The 18,033-nt window shown below is 47.2% G+C and overlaps 1 protein-coding gene across 2 annotated transcripts; it reads right to left on the reverse strand.

Annotated features, from left to right (window-relative positions):
- Nucleotides 1-270: 270 nt before the first annotated feature.
- SLC25A48 (solute carrier family 25 member 48) lies at nucleotides 271-15,007 on the reverse strand. Of its 2 annotated transcripts, XM_056502536.1 has the most exons (8): nucleotides 14,654-15,007; nucleotides 12,868-12,911; nucleotides 9,072-9,143; nucleotides 8,172-8,424; nucleotides 6,756-7,004; nucleotides 5,454-5,587; nucleotides 2,675-2,804; nucleotides 271-2,104 (listed from the first exon to the last, which is right to left on the reverse strand). In XM_056502536.1, the coding sequence occupies exons 1-7, from the start codon at nucleotides 14,697-14,699 to the stop codon at nucleotides 2,682-2,684; spliced, it is 921 nt and encodes a 306-aa protein (XP_056358511.1). In that variant the 5' UTR covers nucleotides 14,700-15,007; the 3' UTR covers nucleotides 271-2,104; nucleotides 2,675-2,681. The 2 variants fall into 2 exon arrangements, with proteins under 2 accessions (XP_056358511.1, XP_056358512.1); XM_056502537.1 differs by lacking the exon at nucleotides 2,675-2,804 and having other exon boundaries at nucleotides 271-2,101; nucleotides 14,654-14,973.
- Between the last annotated feature and the right edge of the window lie 3,026 nt (nucleotides 15,008-18,033).

Raw genomic sequence — 18,033 nt, forward strand, 5'->3', positions numbered from 1 at the left:
ATTTAGAGTAGCTTTCTGCCCTGTGCTCCCTTTCCACACCAAGTTGCCCATGGCTCTCACTGACAGCTCCTTCTGGCAGGTGTGTGCTACACGAGACTTTTGTCCAGGCAAATCCTGGGCTCCAAACTCAAATTTGGTTTAATTGGATGAATAGTATCATGAAATATCACCATGCAACTCCAACATGGGTGTCAGGGCTGTACACCCAAAGAGCACTGAATGGATCAAACCTGGCCACCATGAGGGCAGGATCATGCAGATACAGAGCTGGTTGTGAACTCATCAGTTTAATTCATTCATGATCCATTTTATATTATGTGGGCAGATGAACACACCATTTATTTGCATTAAAAAAATAGTCTGCCCAAATATTATCCCTGGAGACACATGATATTATCCATCTAAAAAACATGTTTTACATACATGCATTAGAATAGGAAACATGAAAAGGATGAACCCTTAAATGCAGCCAGCAACAAATACTTGTGTGAAGGCTCATCACTTTTTTCCATATTGTTTACCAAAACCAGTTCCATGTGTCCCAAAGAAGGTCAAAAGTGCTGTGAGCCTTCTCACAGTGAAGTCCTGAGATGAAGCAACACCAGCTGTTTCTTTCCCATTTTAAGGCCAGTCCTGGGAGCACCCACACTTCTGTTTTTAATCTGGGCCCCACTGCTCCATTTCCAAGTACTGCTCCAGACCCAAAGTTTTAGGCACTTTCTGCTGAGATCTTCAAGTGTTGTGAGCAATTCCCCCATTGATCCAGGAAGAGGACATAAGAGTTTCTCTTTCCTTCTCCTCGTTTTATGGAGGAAAGCTGGATACCTGCTCCACATTGTCTTCAGAAACTTTTCTTCTGAGGGCATCTACTGAAACTGCAATCACTGGCTTTTCCCCCAGAGCTCTTCTCCAGGGAAGAGCTGTTCCTCTAGAATGTTTCCCAGATGAAGGGCTGTCCTAGCTTATTCCCCATGTCGAGTGCCCCTCTGCATGTGAGCTTCCTTGGCTCTCCTGCCAGTGCCACCAGAGTCCTCTTGTCACAGCAAAGCTGGTTCATCTTGGGCTTTGGCACCAAAAGCTCCATGCTTAGAAAATAAATCATAAGGATATTTAACAGCATAAAGAGAAATAATAATCATGGTGTAAAAGATCTTGACATAAATGAGAGGCTGAGGTAGAGCAAAGAGAGACCTGGTGGTCTCAGTGGGATTCCAGCAGAGCTGGAGGTCTGAAGTGTACTGAGTCCTGAAGACTTCCTTTGGTGATGGTCTGCTCACGGCTGCAAAGTGATGTCTGCAGGTTTTGGCAGCTGGCAAGTCATGTCAGGGGGCTCAGGAGGTCTAATGAGATAGATCAAGCCAGTCCCTGGAGGACTGCACCAGGCAAGCTGTGTAAGGTAATAGGCAGCCTTCTATATGAAATGCAGGCTTGGTTTATTGTTTTCTGTATTAAAAAAAGCAGCTTAGTCTCTGAATTTAACATCCTCCTGTTTCCCAATTTAATTTATGCCTTGGATAACAGACTGAAGTTGTTGAAGCCTTTATGTTTTTCATGAAAATGTGTTAAATTGAGACAAACTCTGTTGTGGAACACAAGTGTTTGTATGGGAGGAGTCACCCACTTCTTTGAACCTGAAAGCAAGCTAGGATTTGGTGGGAATCTACCTTCCTACAGAAGAAGCACCTGTGTACCCACCACATTTCCTCCTTTCCTTGCTCACTGAGGAGGATGAGTGTTATAATGCTGTGCTGTACAAAAGACTCTCCCTGGTGATTTGGAGTGGGCTGGGTCTGGGTACATCCCTTGGGAAAGGGAAGTAAATTGTCTTCCTGGTTCCACAGGAAAAAATGTCATTGCTGAAGAAGCCCACCACCACCACTGGAGTTATTAAGGTGTTCTTAGTCAACAAGGAAAAATTTGAAGTAAAACAGTCTTTGGATTTGATGGCACTGGTGCAATTTGTGGAGTCCATGGGCCACGAGCCCACAGCAGCTGCTGCAGGTGCAGGATGGAGTCTTTGGTCAGAGCAGCTGAGCTCACCAACACCACACTGCTGGGCTGGCTCAGGAAAGCAGGAGACTTTCTTGTCTTCTTGGCAACACTTCTGAAATAAGAGAGAGGGAGATTTATGAAGTACCACAGAAAACAGCAAAGATGGACAAGAAAAAACCTGAGTATCTAGCTGCTAAAAAAGTTTCTTTAATCAGATGATTTTAATGCTGCTTCTTTATGCAGCTCTGAGTTAATGAGGGGAAGAGTGAAACAGTGACTTGATAATCAAGGCACTTTGAAAGAGCTTAATTTCACACCTTTGGGGGTGAAACAAGTGAGGAATACTGAGCAGGGACTTCATAAAAATGATCTTTCAAAACCTACAAACTATTGGAGAATAATCTCCTTTTAAATTTTTATTTCTGATTGATACAAATTAAAATAATCACAACAATCAGAGCAGATTACAGAGAAGCTCCAGGAGATGTGGACTGAAACTAAAATCCATTGGCACATTTGCAGTCTGCTCTGAATCCCACAGGCCCAAATTGTGTTTGGCTATTCAGGTGTTGGTACTATGTAAGTTATACGACTTTCAAAGGATCTATACAATTGCAACTCTATTTGATTCAAAGATTAATTCTGTAATTTTAATGAAGCTAGAGCATCTGTATGTGCTGACCTGGAAGTTAGGGATTGGTCTCACTTTGGCATCTTTTCATTGCTTTGAGAGAAAGTTCATAGCCAAGAAACATGGCTGCACTCGAAGGGAATCCTCGCACTGTATTGACCATGAGGCCCCTACAAAACACCTGTTGGGAATGGAGCAAGGTTAGAGACAGGAAGAGATGTTATAAGAATAGGAGGAAAACACTGAATGAAGTCGTGGTGGGATTCTGACAAACCAAATCTTTTGGGTTTGCTTGGTTTGCTCCCACTGCTGGTCTCAGCTGAGGTCTGCACTGGGGAAGGGGGGCACAGTGGCAGAAGTCACTGGTTTGGCATCACTGTGCTCTGTGCTCCCCCTGGACCCCCATCTGTAGATACCAGTTAAAGAGGTAAAGGGTGAAAACTGGCCTCGTGGAACAGGTGTGGAACAGAGAACAGGAAATGTAAAATGTCCTGCAGTGTCATCCCACCTAGCTGCAGCCACAGGGTGACAGAAGCAGAGTGCTCTGGGCTGGAAGGGACCTTCAGGCTCACCTGGTTCTAACCCCACCATGGGCAGGGACACTCCCCCACTGCTCCAAGCCTCATCCATCCTGCCTTCCTGCCCTTGGCATGCAGCAACATGGGGATCACACAAGCCCCAGGGCAAAGAAGGCTCTGTTTCCATTTCTGCAGGAAATGCTCTGGCCCCAGGGCTGGGTCTGTGGGCACACAAGGTGCTTGGCAAGCAGAGAGGGACAGTGTGGCTGTGAGCTGGCCCAGCAGTGTGGGCACTGTGCCACAGAGACAATTTCTCAGGTTTCACCTTTGAGCATAGAAGGAATTTCTCAATCAACTGAAAACCAGGCTTCCTTTGTACCTTGCTGAGAGCTCTCTCACTACTGCCTTTGGGAAAAATATTTGATAGAAGCTGATATTTTCCCATGAGTCTTCCTAAGATCAAACTTCAGTACCCATATATAACCGAGATTTCCTTTTTCTGATCAATATATATATATACTTTTAAAAGATGCTGGCTCATACAAGAGAGAAAGATTATATGGCTTTTAAATGCTTGAACAGTAAAGGACCTTTGAAAAAGCCTTGTGTCCTGACTCCTGGCCTTGACTGGTCTCTCTTTGACCCCCTTCTCTTCTCACACCACACTCTGGTCCCTGGAGTGTGCAAGGACTTGCACAAACTGCTCACTTTGGGATGAGTCTGCTCACAGTATGATGGTTCCAGGGGGTCTCTCTGCTGGCCTATTTCCCACAAAATCACTCTGTCAACCACTAAGGCTCATCACAAGTCACTAATCTAAACACCACAAGTTCAGAATAGATGTGAAAAGGAACATCAGCAATCAAACCCCTTTCCAGCTTTATAACAGCAAAGTTCCCACAGCTACTGTGAAAAAACATGAAAAATGCTGCCCTGAGATCAGAAGCCCTTAGATTTAAGCATAAAACCAAGTTTCCCCCTGAAATTACTGAACTCTACTGAACATCATCATGACTTGTGTCCAATAAATCCTAAGCATGGTGCTGACTTGTTTGAGACAGAATCAAAGTATGTTCACATAGTTTAGATAAAGCTTGCAATGTGAAATTGCAGTGTTGGGACATTTAGGATATTATTTGATTTATTGGGATGTTTTATTTTGTTAGGACATAGAAATTTCTGGGAGGAAATTCAATGTTTTTGCATTATCCATAAAGTAACACAAGAGACCCAAGTTAAATAATAATGAAAATTTAGGATGAAAAGTCCAGAGAAATAAATTTTTCATATCAGACTGAGCACACCTGGCTATGGAGAAAGACAAGGGTATAGTTGTGTTTCTTTGTGTACATCAAGCAGTTATTTCCAGCTCTGAGAATGCTGTTCCTTTGTCACATAATAAAAATATCCAGCCCTGCATTTGCCATTTGTCAGCTGTGAGTCTCCCAATATTTAAAAACATTTTCCTTACAAGAGCAGGACCCAGTCTTGCTATCAACTAGTTACTCAGTTCTACTGACAGCTTTTTTGGAGCTCAGGCTATATGCTGTTCCAATGATAAATACAGATTTATTTCAATATCAGAAGATGTTGCTTCCACAACCATGCCTTGGCAACACAATAAAGCTGCAAACCCTCATTTTCTGCCATTCACATTTAACTGAGGCAAAGTTTGCAGGTATCAAGGTTGCAAAAAGCTTGCATGTATCTTTTATTACACTAAAAGATGAAGTCAGAAAAGGGAGATAAGTTGTTTGGCATGCAGCCCTTCTTCGTGTTTGAAACTAAAGCAATTCTGATTTTAGAATGCTGACAGTCAACTCTATCTTGGTGCAAAATGAGGGCAAGCAGTGCAAAAGCAGCTTTAGTTCCACCAAAGCACTGCCCACAGTGACCAGACACACCCAGAGTGCCAGGACAGTCCCACCAGAATCAGTTCATTGACACCAAAGTCAACGGGAAACATTTGACCTCTGGATTATGCAGGAGAATTACAGACTTTCTACCTCTGATTTATGATAAGTCAAATTATATCCATGATTCAGTGCACTAACATGAAATGTTGTTTGAAGTTAATTACACCAGCAGTGTGTGACCCTCAGTCATTCATTTCTTCATTATGTAACATGCATAATTACTCTCACTATTTTGATTTAGAAGGAATCTACACTATAATTACCTACTACCATTTTAATAATTTAGCACTAACTGGCTTTAGTTGTCTCTCAACTCTTCAGATAGGTTTTTTTACAGTATTTTCCAATTGACAGTTAAATACCTAATAACCAGATTTAACTTCAAATGGCACTTACTTTCAAGCCCTCGTTCTGGTAGCTCTGCAGCATGCAGTCAAGGGTCCCTTTGTACTGGTTTGAATAAACTCCATCTGCCTGAAGTCTACTTTTCACAACATCCATTGGAGTACTTACTGCCCAGGAAACAGCTCCTGGAAAAATACAGAAGTATTTGAATAATTCCTTCCCTGTATTTCCTTGCTCACAGGTCAGTGATCTCAGAAATTCACATCTAGCACATCATATTCATGCCATTTTCATGCCAGGGCATTCACCCTGCTCAGGCACAGGAACAGTATTTCTGGAAGAAAGTTCCATATTTCTGGAAGGAGTGCTCAGATGCTCCTGATCAGATGCAGGCAACCCAAGAGGGGCTTCTCCAGGTGCAAATACATGTTCTACTGTGCTTCTGGTGGAGGAGAGCCTGAGCTGCCACTTGGGACAATTTCAGAAAAAATGGGGTTTTCTGATAATTCCATTGTAAAGCAGAGTTTGAGCTGAGGGTACAAATGACTGGCAGGTGCATCTCAGGCTGCCAGGATTAGCTCCATGCAGTGAGATACCCTGTCATCCCTCTAAAGAAATGCCAATTTCCATTGATCAGCCTGCAGCTGAGTGGGATGGTTTCCCTATGGAAAGATCATGACTGCAATCCAAGGCCCAGCTGGACAGACAAGAGTTTGTCTGGACCTACATGAGTGTTGGGGCACACTAGAAAAGCTATCCAGAGGCACCCAGGGCCTCTTTTTTTGAGGAGAAATGAAGAAGGCATTTTGTTATCATTACCTAAGCTAAGGACTGACTTGCCTTTGTGGATCTGCAATTTAGAAATGGCCAGGAAGTGGGGAGTGGGGAGTGGGAGTAGGGGTGACTTTCCACATGGTGGGAGATGCACATGCCAGTTTTGCTGGCAAGTGTACACATGGAAAAAAGATCAGTAACAGTCAACTGGGTGCTGCACACCCTGCTGGTGGATAGCCAACAGGTTGAAGTCCTCTTCTGAAGGCATCTTGTCTTCACATATCCCTGGCAATGTGGTTGGCAGGCTGCCCTGAGGCATCCAGGGAAATGAAGGCACTGTCTGTTCTGCACTGACAATGAGCCCAGTGAAGGTCTGATAACACGATTCCATAAAGTTTGTCAAGCCATAAAGTGCAGCTGTGGTGCCAGGGAGCCCAGCCCTGGGGAAGGAAGGTCATTCAGTGCCATGTCCTCTGCTGGTGTGCAGGAGGATGCAGTGGCCCTTGAGTCACCCTAATCTGCCCTGAGAACCTTCCTGTTCTTGTTGTGCCAGCGCTGTGAGGAAGTAAAGGTGCTCACCTGCTACACCCCCTGCCATCCAGATAGTGAAGGCATTAGGAGAAAGGCTTCCATCAGGGGTTATCCAGTCACAGAACATTGCATAGGGGATGAAATAGGCGCAGTACCCGGGGATATCCCTCAGGAGCATTGCTACATTGCCTCGGTATATCCCTGCTATCCCCTCCTTCTCTAGGATTGTCCTTAAGCAGTGGATTGGGCCTCGGTACACAGGAGATCCAGGAGCTGTGGAATTTAGCTGAACTTTTTCTACAGAAAAAAAAGAAAAAATTAAAAAAAAAATACATAAATGTTAGAATAGATATATTATCACAAAACTCCTCTCCAAAGCCCATTGTCATTGATTAGAAATCACTGCCATCCAGTTTCTTCTGCTGGGGTCAACAGATAGCATAGGGAAAAGTTTTAGGGAAGAGCATTTAGGTCCATTTTCAGAACACATTTAGACACTTCAAGGCAGATTTTTCTTAGATGCATGGCATACCTCCCAATAGGTATGTGCCAAGTGAGACTTCCAAATAAGTTTAAGGCAATGTGCCAAATTTTCATGGATCTTAACTTCAACTTATCCCAAGTCACATCTTTCAAAACCTTAACATCTTCAGAGTCTGGCCCTTCCCATGCACACCAAGTTGTTTTTGTAAAAGGCATTAGGTTGCTAAGCCACATGGAGGTTTTAAAAATGGACATAATATTGTTTTATCAAAGCAACAGAAAAATGCCAGCATTTCCCAGTTAAACACTGTGACTGTGATTGGGAGAAAGGTGAAATGCTGAAATCCAAGCTGTTCAGCTCTGAAGCTGCTCCATGTCTCCCTTTGGCTGTTGCATGTACTCTGGTGGGGTTTGCTCCATGCTGGCAGCCTGCAATGGAATTCAGCTGCTGTCTGGAGCTGAAGCAGCTCCTTCTGCCTGCAGCTTGTGGACAGGGAACAGCCACCCACCGCCATCCTGCTGGTGTCCCCTCCTGACCCATCCTGGCACCCTCTGTGAAATGGGTCAGCGCTTCTTAAATGCAAATGGGAAACTTCTGCTTTTGAACAGAGAAGGGTGGAAAAACAGAGGTTTATGGGCAAATAAATATGGGGCTGAGAGTGTGCACGGGGAGATGGGGAGCTGGCAGTGCTGCTGGCAGCTGCTGGAATCCCCAGGGACGATTCCCAGGGACTCACAGTTTCTGCAGCTTCTGGTCTTGAGCAGACCTGCCTCACGTTCCTTTTGGATCCCAACTGGCTGGAAATGCCCTTGATAAATGCCCTACCCTCGAGCTGAGCAGGATGGGGTCCATCCCCAGGCAAAAGGGGGAATCTTTAGCCCAGCTGCAGCAGCACAGGGCAGAAAGCTCGACCCTGAACAAAGCTATAAAGCTCCGTGCACGCACCAAAGAGACAGGAAGAAGAAACTCCGTTTCCCTACCTTTGGCGTAGGGCTGTGTTTGCATCTGCAGCCTGATCTTGACCAGCTCCACGGGGGTGCCGATGCCCACGGAGACGCCGCCGGCCACCACGCTGGCCAGCGCCACGTCGGCGAGCGCGGGCGCGGCGGGCGCGTCCCCGTGGCGCCGCCGGGCCAGCCAGCGCTGCGTGCCGCTGAACACCCCGAACACCACCGAGCTGTACACGCCGATGCTGGCCAGCGGGAACGACATGCCCTTGAAGAAGCCGGCCAGCTACCCGGGAAAGGGAGCAGGGCTTAGGAGACTGAGCAGGACTCAGCAGCGTAAACCACAACTTGTCTAGCAGGTTAGAAATCACAGACTCGCGCGTGGCTTGGGTTGGAAAGGACTCTGAAAGTCATCTCGTTCCAATGCCCTGCCATAGTCAGGGGTGAAATGCAAATCCAAGTAGCAGATGTCTCCTGGAACCAACTGTTTGCACATGCTGAGCAAAGGAAATTGGTTCATGCTACTAAAGGCTTATAAAGATGGTGCAGAAGACAGGATATGGTTGAAAGCACAGGAACCCACGTAGAAGTGCCTCATCTAGACAGTGTTTGTTCACCAAAGTCAGCAAAATCCCTCTGGGAGTCCTTTGCCAGTGGGATCGGGCAAAAGATTCACTGTGGATGCAACCCATATGGAGACACTGATCATTCCATGTCAGGGATCTCTCTGTTCCCTGTGGGAGTCACCAAGTGGGTTACCTCAGAGTTAAGCAAGAGAAGGCTGTAGGGATTTGCAGGCTCAATTGCATAAACTTTATTGGTCTTTATATAACTGCTGGTGTCAACAGTATTTTGTAGAATTACTTTATGTATTTATCTATTTATTGACTTGCACTTTCTACCAGCACACTTAAAGTACAATGAAGTACTTACAGACTCATTTCTGTACACAGTGAGAATACACTTGAGTGTATTTCCATATCCTTGTCCAGCTTGCATGCGAGTCTGCAAAAGACATTTGTAAAATGTGATTAAATTCTTATGCTTCCAGCCTAATGGAGGCTCATGGTACGTAAACAATGTGTACTTTGCTTTGAGAGCAAGTCCTTCCTTAGTCATAAAGAGAGCTGAGCAATAAAATAAGATATATCCACCCTCCTGAACTTCGCCAGAAGCAAGGCTAAGCAGGATCTCACAGGCTGGAGCTCTCTGCAACATCTGGAATCAATGACTGTCAAATTGCTCTCCAGTCTGGAGCAGCCACCCTGCCCCAGCACAGCAGGCTGCTGGTGTGCAGTGCTGTCATTGGCAAGGGCCTGATTTATGGGGAAATTGGAGAGTGGTGTGGTCTTCTCCATTTGGAGACTCTCAGGGGAGGCTGGGATGTGTTGCAGAGAGAGGAGAGGTGAGCTCCCCTGGGAGACTTCTGAGGCCCTTCTGCTCCAAGGTGAATTTTAAGACACAGAGATACTGATTGGAGCTAAAATAATTCAGCACCATCTCAGAAATTCTCCATGCTTCACTCAAAAACACAGCTTCATATAATTTCAAAAAAAGACATTTTATTTCTGGCAAGCAAATTGGTTATACACCTTCCAACATATCTAAGAAATGGCAGGTAAGTCATAACAAGGCTTACAGGATTAAACATTTCCCCTTCTCATATGTATATATTTATATCATCTTTCATTCAAGCTGCTCACAAGGTTGTGCTAGAAACATCCTAACAAGGGGTGGATTTTTTGGGCTTAGAGGTGTGCAAGGAAATGGAAACACTGTTCACTTCACAGCACCTCAGGCTTCATCTTGGCTGAGGCCAGAGCTCATTTTTTAATAGAAAGACACACATGCTCCATCAGGAATGTTTTTAGGAAATGGGGACAACATTTCTGACTGTGTTTATCAGCACTGCTGCTAGCAATGATGTCTGAAGGGACACTGCCAGCCTGCACTAGAGGGGTGGTGTCCAACCCCCTCCACTGGCTCAGCCCCCATTTACACCAGGGTGAAGCAGGGAGTTCTTTGGGAATTTAAAGCCCAAAGGAATGTGTGCCTGCCAGAGTTACTGGTGGGAGCTTCTGGATGGCAAACAGCAGGTTGGATGGCACAATCATTTAGCCCAGAGCCTGCAAGTGGCTGCCAGTGCCACCATGGGACCCTGGCAGGAGCAGGAGGGACCAAAGTCAGTGTCCACCCCTCAGCCCAGGCTCACCCTCCCCAGGGTGGCTCCATGCAGCTGTTTGCACACATGGAGCATCCCTGCTCCACTCCAGGCCTGGCCAGAGGCTGCAGAGAAGCAGCAGCAAAAGCAGGATGAGTACTGAGCACTCAGAACAAGCTGGTACATGCAGATGCTGCCATGGCTCACACAGCACACCTTGTGCAACGTGGGCAGGCCTTGGGTGCACACCCTGACTCACTCTGGGGACAGCAGGGCTGGGGGGACCAGGGGAAGGTGGCTGCACCCTGAGTGACCCAGGACAAGGTGACCCCAGTGCCCAGCCCTGAGTTCCCTCCTGGCTTCATCTTAGACCAGGCATTTCCACTTTGCCTCCATGGGCTTGGATTTTTCTCCTTTACCCAGTAACCAGGTATTTAGAGGTCCAAGTTAATATACTTTTTGTGTAACTGGGGGCAACTGAGTGTTCTCACAATCTGGTTCTCACACACATGTCCCTTAGCTAATCTGTTAACACCCAGCACTGAAGTGCCTGCTAGCATCTCTAACAAAATCAACTGCTACCAGTATGGATCTACCTCTGGAAAGTTCTCCTTTTTGTTATGTTTTGACACCCAGAAGCTGAAGAAAGTTCTGGGGAAATTAATGCAATGGGTAGGATGAAAAGTAAAAGCACAACTACTAGAGCTTTGCAATGACAGGAAAAAGCAGCTGCTGGGGTTTGATGAAGCTGAGATGATGGGAAAGCTGAAGGCAGATGAGGTGGCTTGATGGGAGCCACCATTGTGGTGTAGATGCCACTTACCCACAGAGCCTTATATTCAGTCCTGCCTCCCTCAGATGGGGAAAGACCCCTGATCCCCTGGAGGCTGCAGATGCTGCTGAACAGCCCCGGTGCTGTGTAAGAACTCTGTTTTCCACTTTCCTGCTCCTGAATTTGGAACAAAACAAGTCTGCCTACTTGGTATTCCCAAGGCAAAGCCTTGCCTAAAGCCGAGAGCAGCAGAGGGGGCAGCCTGACAGTTGTCTTTATAACCACTGAAGGATGGGCTTGCTCTTTCCTGGCATCCAGAAACTCCATGTTTCCGGGTAGTTTCTCATGGCCAAACTCCCTCAAAGCAGGCAATGATGCCCTGAGCACCAGCCTGAGATGGGGATGTGCCTGTGCTGCCTGTGCCCTGCCCATGGCTGGGTGGTGTGGGCAGCTCGAGGCTCCTCCTGCCTGGGCTCTGCACCCACCTTCGCACTGGGATGCCCTGGGGCTGCTACCACGTCAGCAGCTCAGAAAGAGCAGGGCTGGCCAGGCATGTCCTGATCCCAGGAGAGCCTGGTGTGTGCAAGGGGATGGCTGTGATGGCTGGGGAGGGCGTGGGGTGTGGGCCCTGCTGGGCTCTGCCTCCCTGGCACCACCCCCAAAGGTCTTTAAGGTGCAGACACGACCAGTGGCTTTTTGGTTTGCCACAACTGCAGCCCTGCCTGCTGCCAGAGCCAGGCTTGAGCCAGAGTGGGGATCACAGTCACAGAACTGTACAATAGCTCGAGTTGAAAAAGATCTTTTAAGGTCACCTGGTTCAACCTCCGTGCAGTGAGCAGTGACATCTCCAGCTAGGCCAGGTTGCTCAGAGCCCCATCCATCCTTGAATGTTTCCAGGGATGGTCATCCCCCCACCTTCTTGGGCAGCCTGTGCCTGTGTTTTACCACCTTTTTTTATATAGGACTTCCTTATATGTAATCTAAACCTATCTATATCTAATCCAAACCTATTCTCTTTCTGTTTAAAACCAGTACCCCTTGTCCTATCCCAATGGGCCCTGCTAAAAATTCTGTCTTTTTTTTAGACCCCCTTCAAGACTAGAAGACCACAATAAGATTTCTATGGAGCCTTCTATTCTTCAGGCTGAGCAACCCCACCAAGGGTAGGGAAGCTAAAGTGATGAAAGCTGCCCAGAATTGTCTGGGCAAAAAAAGAAAGGAACAAGATCTGCCTCCTATCTCTGCATCAGTAGGGATGGTCAGCTTGGTTGAGTCAGGATGCACTGGCGTGTGCATGGGCTTGTCTGCATCATGCTGACAAATACCTTCTTACTTCTCTAAATCCTTCAGTTGAAGGAATAAATATCATTAGGGAATCATAAACACTGTGTGTCACAACAATAATTTCAGAACTCTGCCCTTCCAGTGTTACCAGCACTAGGAAAACACATAAAAATGTGCCTGCAGCAAAACAAATACAGTTTCCTCAGTGCCCTTTGAATACTAGTCTGTGGCAAAGTTCAATAAAACATTGGCAGAACTGTTCAGTGAACCACACATTAAGTAAGGCCAGGTTAATTTTCAGCATTAATTCTCCACAAAGGAACTTGCATGTATCAGTCAGTTGTTTTAGTTTCTCATTCAAAATGAGTATTGGAGAGGAAGAAAATCTGTGAAAACATTCCAAATTCCCCTTTGGGATAAAGTGAAGGTCCTTCAAGGCATCAGCTAGAGAGAAGGTCTGAATTGGTGGAGGTTTGGGTGGTGACATATGAACACTGCCCAAAGTGTTTTACCTTGACTGTGTCCAGGGGATGGCCCGCAACCACACTGGCAATTCCTGGGGATGAAAGCAAAGTATTATGCAAAACATTGAAGCTTTTGTGACTGGAAGGATGCAATGTGTTTAGAGGAGAGAAAAGATTTCCATAGGAACAGTTGTAAGGGGCTAGCCAGAGCAATGACCAGCATGATGCCCTGTCCCTGACAACAGCTAAAAGCTGAGCTAAACACTTTTCCATGTACAGTCTCCTGGACTCCTTCAGCTTTTCATCTCAAAGGCAGCAGAGAAGGAGAAGTCATATCTGTATATTCTGTCCAGGACCAACCCCTTTTGCACTCCTGTAAGCTCACACAAATTTTTAGCCTCAGGGTGGTGAGATTCCTGTTCAACACAAGGCAATGCTTTGTCCTGGCTCTGAGTGAGGTCCTAGCTGACTGCTAATGGGACCTGCAAATTCCTCATCCCTTGTTTTAAGAGCTGTTTATAGAGATACCTGTCAGAGAGGATTCAGATACAGAGGATCCTGCTCTGCATAGATCTCTCCTGCCTTCCTCCCCATGCTTCTCTGGGGAGAAATTCTGTTACCACTCACCCACCTACTCACACCACTCACTGCCAGGAGCTGTGGTGTCAGCACAGAGCACAGATTGGTTTCCCTGTTCTCCAGGAGAATGGAACACCTGTATGCCATGGTTTTGTGGGTTTGTTGCAAACAACACTGGCAGGTTTTAGGTTTTGTGGAGAGTGGATAAATTGTGATGCTTCCTCACCAGCAAATCTCTGTGCAAGCCAGTGCCCACAGGTGCCTTGGGGACTACATGCAATTTCTCACTCATAGTGGATTAGTACTGAAAAGAGCATCACATCCCTGGTCAACACATTTTGACTTTTCTAAAAACGTGTTTAAAAATGTCCCCTCCCATGATAGACCTGGGAGCACTCATGGTCTAGTGCTTTGCATGAAAACTCTCAGTTGCCACCATTGCTGAGCGCTGGCTGTTCACCTCCCACACATCCTGACCCATTGCTGGGGGTGTGCAGCAACAGCACAGGGCAGTGGGGCAGAGAGAGCAACCACGGCCTACAGAGATCCAAACACCAGCTGCTCACACAAATTGTTGGCAGAAGTTTTGGGTTTTTTAGTCTGCTAGTGAATTAACCTAATGTGGCAGGACACCTGTGAGGCACCTCACATCCTGCTGCTGTGTCGGGTCTGAAGGGTCACCTGAGCAGAGGCTGGTGCCACAGTGGACCCTCTGTCCTGCTGCAGCCCTGGGGGCAGCAGAGCTGGTCACCCTCACATCTGGCAAACCCAGTGGGCATCTATCAGTTCTGTAAACCTTGTCCCATTACTGCTGTCTCTACGTGTCGTTTGGCATCTTTTTCTTTCTGTTGCCAGTTTCCCGGTGTTTGCCATCGGAATTCCCCGGTGACATTGGCCACGGTGGGGCGGCAGGGTGGGACCCCGGCAGTGCCTCTCCCGGGGATGGGGACACGGGGACCCCGGGCTGAAGCTGCCAGTCCCTCCGAGCCCGGCGGCGCTTCCAGCCCCGGGACAAGGACGGCAGAGCCGGCGGAGCCGGGGCCAAGCGGGGCTTCTGCAAGTCGGCCCCGCACAGCATCACACCTTCTCAACTTGAATTCTAGCTATCCCGCCCCCGGCAGCGGGATCAAACCGCGCTCGCACGCCGAAGCGAACGGCAGGACACGCCGGGCGGAGGCACGGACGGGTGGCTTTACCCCCGGGAACCGCCGTGCGCCCCTCGCCGCCTCCGCACCGCGCTCACGGCATCACTCACCGCCCACCAAGCCCGCCACGAAGTCCTGCAGCTGCACGCTTCCCATGCTGCGCCTCCGAGCGCGTCCCGCGGGGCTGGGGGTGCCGCGGGCAGCGCTCCGGGGAGCGCTCCGTGCGCTCTCCGTGCGCTCCGGGCAGCGCTCCGTGAGCTCCGGGCAGCGCTCCGTGCGCTCCGGGCAGCGCTCCGTGCGCTCCGTGCGCTCCGTGCGCTCCGCGTTCCGCGCCCGCGGCTCCCAAGCGCTGTGATATCACCTCACACACGGCTGTGATATCACACACGGCCCGATATCATCACACACCCCGCGCAGACACCGCCCGGCCGGGGCGGGCAGGGTCGCGGTGCGGGCGGGGCGGCGGCGGCGCCGGGAACGGGGCTCAGCCTGAAGGGGGAAGAGGTGGGGGTGTGGGGAAGATCGTTTACAGTCGCGAATTGAAGATGTAAGTACAGAGATAAAGAGTATTACACCCTTAATAGCTTGAAAAATATCTCAGTTCCCTTCGTTGAAATGACTGTATCATCGTTTGAGGAGATACCCCCAATTTCTGTATAATCTTTTTAGGAGATAACCCAAATTTCTGTATTTTGGGAAGCAATTAACAATTGCCCCCCCAAACCATTCTTTCTACAATTCTCTTATACATATGTTGCATGCTACTCCCTCTGCCCTGTCTTTCCCAGAGTCAGGATTCCAGATCTGGTTTATTCCCCTTTTATGCAAGATGTTCCTTTTCACCCTCCTCAATCATTTTTGTTTAAAATCTTTCAACCGTGCAGCCAGAACCACAAGTGATAGGAAAGAATCACTCAGCAGAATATCTTCTGTTTTGATCTCAAACTCTTTTCTGGGGATTCCTAACATGCCTTTCTGATTGGGGCTGAAGGCTGGGCTCCCTCTCTTGAATAATGAATGATTCTTGAGCCCAGCCTGGCTGTTGTGCCTCCTCTGTGGCACTTTCAAATACTAAATCTGATGTCTTACACCTGAACATCACCTGGCCACTCACCATCCTCAACTAGCTCTCCTTATGCTCACCAATTCCATCAGAAATGTCCTCTTGGACTTCAGGGGTATGACTGCTGTGAAAAAGATGTCTTAGCCCTTGGTCTCTGTGCACATACACATCTGGCTGAGGTTTATACTACAGCCCAAAGCAAATTTTATTCTGTCTAGGCTAGATTTCTGTAGGTGGCAGTTCCTTGCTTCAGTTTTAGATGCTTTCTGACAAGATTGGCGTCAGGTTTGCTACATTGTCTTCTTTAAATACAAGATTGGATTTTCTTGAAATGTAGTATATCTTCGTGTTCTAGTAACTACAGAAAATGTTGGTAGCTCATGAGCAAGAAATCCTGAATGCCAAAATACTGGCTGAAAATATAAATATTCAATTTTTTTCCTTAAAAAGTTGGCATTTCCACTGCTAAATTAATATATTCCACAAAAAGGCCTTAAAACAATGTTCCCTTATGTACATGCACATATACACAGGAAACCTTATCACCAAGTTGGCTGAAGGAGACTTTTGTCTAGAAATTGCTTCTAGAAATTTAATATTGTGTGCATGGTTATCAGCACAGATAATCTACACCTGAAACTTTAGATTTTTCAATGCATATAACAATGCTCATTCTTCATGAGGAAGGTTTTCCTCAAGCACCAGGTCTCTAATGGATTTTGAGGGGGACTGTGGTCCTGGATAAATGTTGGAGAGAACATGTGTGCACAAGCACTGTGGAAACTTACCAGTTATATTTCTCAAGCTTGCTTTCTTCTTTTTAGAAGAAATGTTATTCCACATATACATTAACACAGAAAAAGGGTTTTGTCCTCATTTTTATGCACATTTTCTTGCAAAACCAGAAGAAAAGCTGGCTGAATGAGGTAATTATTCAGATAGCAGCATTAATCATTAATCATGTGAATTCTCTTTAACTGGGAGTAACACATTTCCATGCCAAATTCAGAACATCTGCTGACTCAGGGAGAATGCTGGACATGGTCTTTGTACAACACTGAACCTGGAACTGAAACCAAGTGTTATGGAGAGTTTGCTCTAAACAGCTGCTGGCCCAGAGGAGGGAGATGCCCTTGCAGCTGTCCCTGTGGACACACCCAGGGGTGCAGGACACTCGAGGCTCTTGCTGACAGCAGTTCCACAAACCTGTGGGTGATCCCAGAGTGGCCAGGGATGTGCAAGCCTGGACTGTCCATGTCTGCTCAGCCCCTCAGTGCCCTGCTCTTCGTGGTTTGTGAGGGTGTTTGTCCCTGAAGCACAGTGCCTGCCACCCACAATTGTTTATCCTTAGTGCCAGCTGTGGACTGGGAGTCACTCCCAGCCAGGCTGAGGCACCTCTCTGGTTATGCACAGGTGAACCTGTGCTGCAGCTCCTGCTGCTCTGAGCAGCCTGGCCTTGTGGGAGGTGTCCCTGCCCATGGCAGGTTGGAATTGGATGGGTTTTAATGTCCCACCCAACCCAAACTGTTGTAGCATTCTATGATTCTGTGAGTTTTGCCAAACTGGGCTGAGCTGGGACCACTAAAGCAAAGCTGCTTTTGGGCAGTGGCACTGGCAGGGCCATCTTTGCTCTCAGGTACTTTTCAGCATGCTGCCATGTCCTCCCAGGGCTCAGAGGCTCAGGGCTCTTCTCTCCACTTGCTGCTGTCAAATACAGGGCTGTTTGTTGTCACCTGTGCACACACCTCCATCTCCCAGCTGGCAGGACTTCTCCTTTTACTGGTAACAGGCAGCAGTGATGTATGGAAAACTGGGAAGGGATCCATCCTTTCTGCTGCTCTGAGTCCCAGCCTGGGCTTGTAGCCACTCACAAGTGCTGGTCAGAGAAGACAAGTGTGGTTTTGATTAGGCATGAGGAATTCTCTTCCCCCTGCCAAGAGGGGGAACAGGGAGATTGTGTCATCCTGAACACTCTAGATTCTGCCTCCTTCTCAACCACAAACCCTTTTTTTTTTTTTTTTTTTTGTGGTACTACTCTCTTTTGACCAGTTGATATAGTTTCCACAGCAGGTTTATAATGCTACCAATGAGGAGGAAGGAATTTCCAACCATCTTACCTGTGTATTTTCTCTGTGAGAGCATTGCAGTGAAGGAACTGGGACAGATTCAGAATCTTGTGGTAGATTCACATTTAACTACTCTGGCAACTAAATCAACTCATCAGGGACAGAATATGTTAGAGATAGAAATTAACTTCATATCCATCTGTAAACGATTTCTGGGCTAGGATGCATTTCATTCTAAATTCACTTTCAAATTCCTTTAAAATATTAACCTGTTAGTAACAAATAATGGCTTAAGCTGCTGGACAAGGTACAAGTACATTAAGCTTTACTGCTGCAGCTGCAGCCTCAGGTACCAGACTCT

The sequence above is a fragment of the Oenanthe melanoleuca genome, chromosome 13 (genome assembly GCF_029582105.1).
Source record: "Oenanthe melanoleuca isolate GR-GAL-2019-014 chromosome 13, OMel1.0, whole genome shotgun sequence".
NCBI classification, from domain to species: Eukaryota; Metazoa; Chordata; class Aves; order Passeriformes; family Muscicapidae; genus Oenanthe; species Oenanthe melanoleuca.